This window comes from Buceros rhinoceros, unplaced genomic scaffold (assembly GCF_000710305.1).
Source record: "Buceros rhinoceros silvestris isolate BGI_N320 unplaced genomic scaffold, ASM71030v1 scaffold18279, whole genome shotgun sequence".
NCBI classification, from domain to species: Eukaryota; Metazoa; Chordata; class Aves; order Bucerotiformes; family Bucerotidae; genus Buceros; species Buceros rhinoceros.
In genome coordinates, this window is record NW_010432291.1 from 6,077 (window position 1) to 7,071 (window position 995).

The 995-nt window shown below is 37.8% G+C and overlaps 1 protein-coding gene across 1 annotated transcript in view; it reads right to left on the minus strand.

Moving 5' to 3' along the window:
• The window catches only part of LOC104500122 (survival of motor neuron-related-splicing factor 30-like), a 6,175-nt gene extending 5,529 nt beyond the window's left edge, over positions 1–646 (minus strand). Inside the window, exon 1 of the mRNA XM_010143725.1 lies at positions 527–646. Coding sequence (XP_010142027.1) covers positions 527–646 — 120 coding nt within the window. The remainder of the gene's footprint in view (positions 1–526) is intronic.
• Positions 647–995: the final 349 nt, after the last annotated feature.

Consider the following 995-nt stretch of genomic DNA (forward strand, 5'->3'; position numbering starts at 1 on the left):
CCTTTCTTATACTAAACCTTAATGCAGTCAAGGCTTTGCTGTAGCTCAGTATTCCTGGTACATTCTCAAGCTTTTATCATTGCAAATACAGGCAAGGAATAAACAGATTCTAGATCGAATGATTTGACAACTCAGCAATAAGCAGAAAGGTGTAATGTTAAGCCCAACTATCAGGCTTCAGCATAGTAAAAGCAATAAAGAAAATATTTTCTGATAAATTCTTTTAAAAATAATTTTTAAAAGAGATATTAAAGACACACTGGCATATTTTTCATCACTGGCTAAAGTTTTTAGCAAAAGAGTTTTCTGTATGAATTAGTACCACTTTTTTACTAAACTACAAGACAGGTTTGAAAGTGGCACAGTTTGGGTTTTTTCAAACCAGCCCTACCATAATTATATCGAATTATGTTAAAATAATAAAATCACCAAGTACATATTTTTCTTGCAATAAAAATATATAGGAAAGATGAAACACTTCCTAAAGACCCTAAAGTTTCAGCTACTCACACCCTCAAGCTCTCACCTGTAAGTCTTTCTTCAGTTTTAGTAAATCTTCATTTTCTGCATTCCCAGATAAGGCAGCCTCAACTTGCTGCAGCTGAGCTTTGTAGCTAGCTAACTGCTTAGCGAGGTCTTCCGACATCTGCAAGAAACATACACACACAACACATCAAAACAACAGGGCTGCTGCTGCTTTTCAGTCACTTCTGGTCCGAGTAAAGTGAAATTGATCAACACGTAACAGAAAAGGCTATTGATAAAATACTAAAAATAACATTTCAAAAACGCCCCATTTGACGAGAGAGAGCCACTCAGGTTTTGTACCGTTCATTAACTTCCAAGCAAATTCTACAACAGAAAGCTGACACACGTGCCTGTGGGCGTGCAATGGGGGAAAACGCGAAACTCAGGGTTCGTGAACAGCGGAGTCTTTAGCCAGCCTCCAAATTACCACAGCGTTAGAAAACTACCGTGTTCTACAGTCTTCCCCC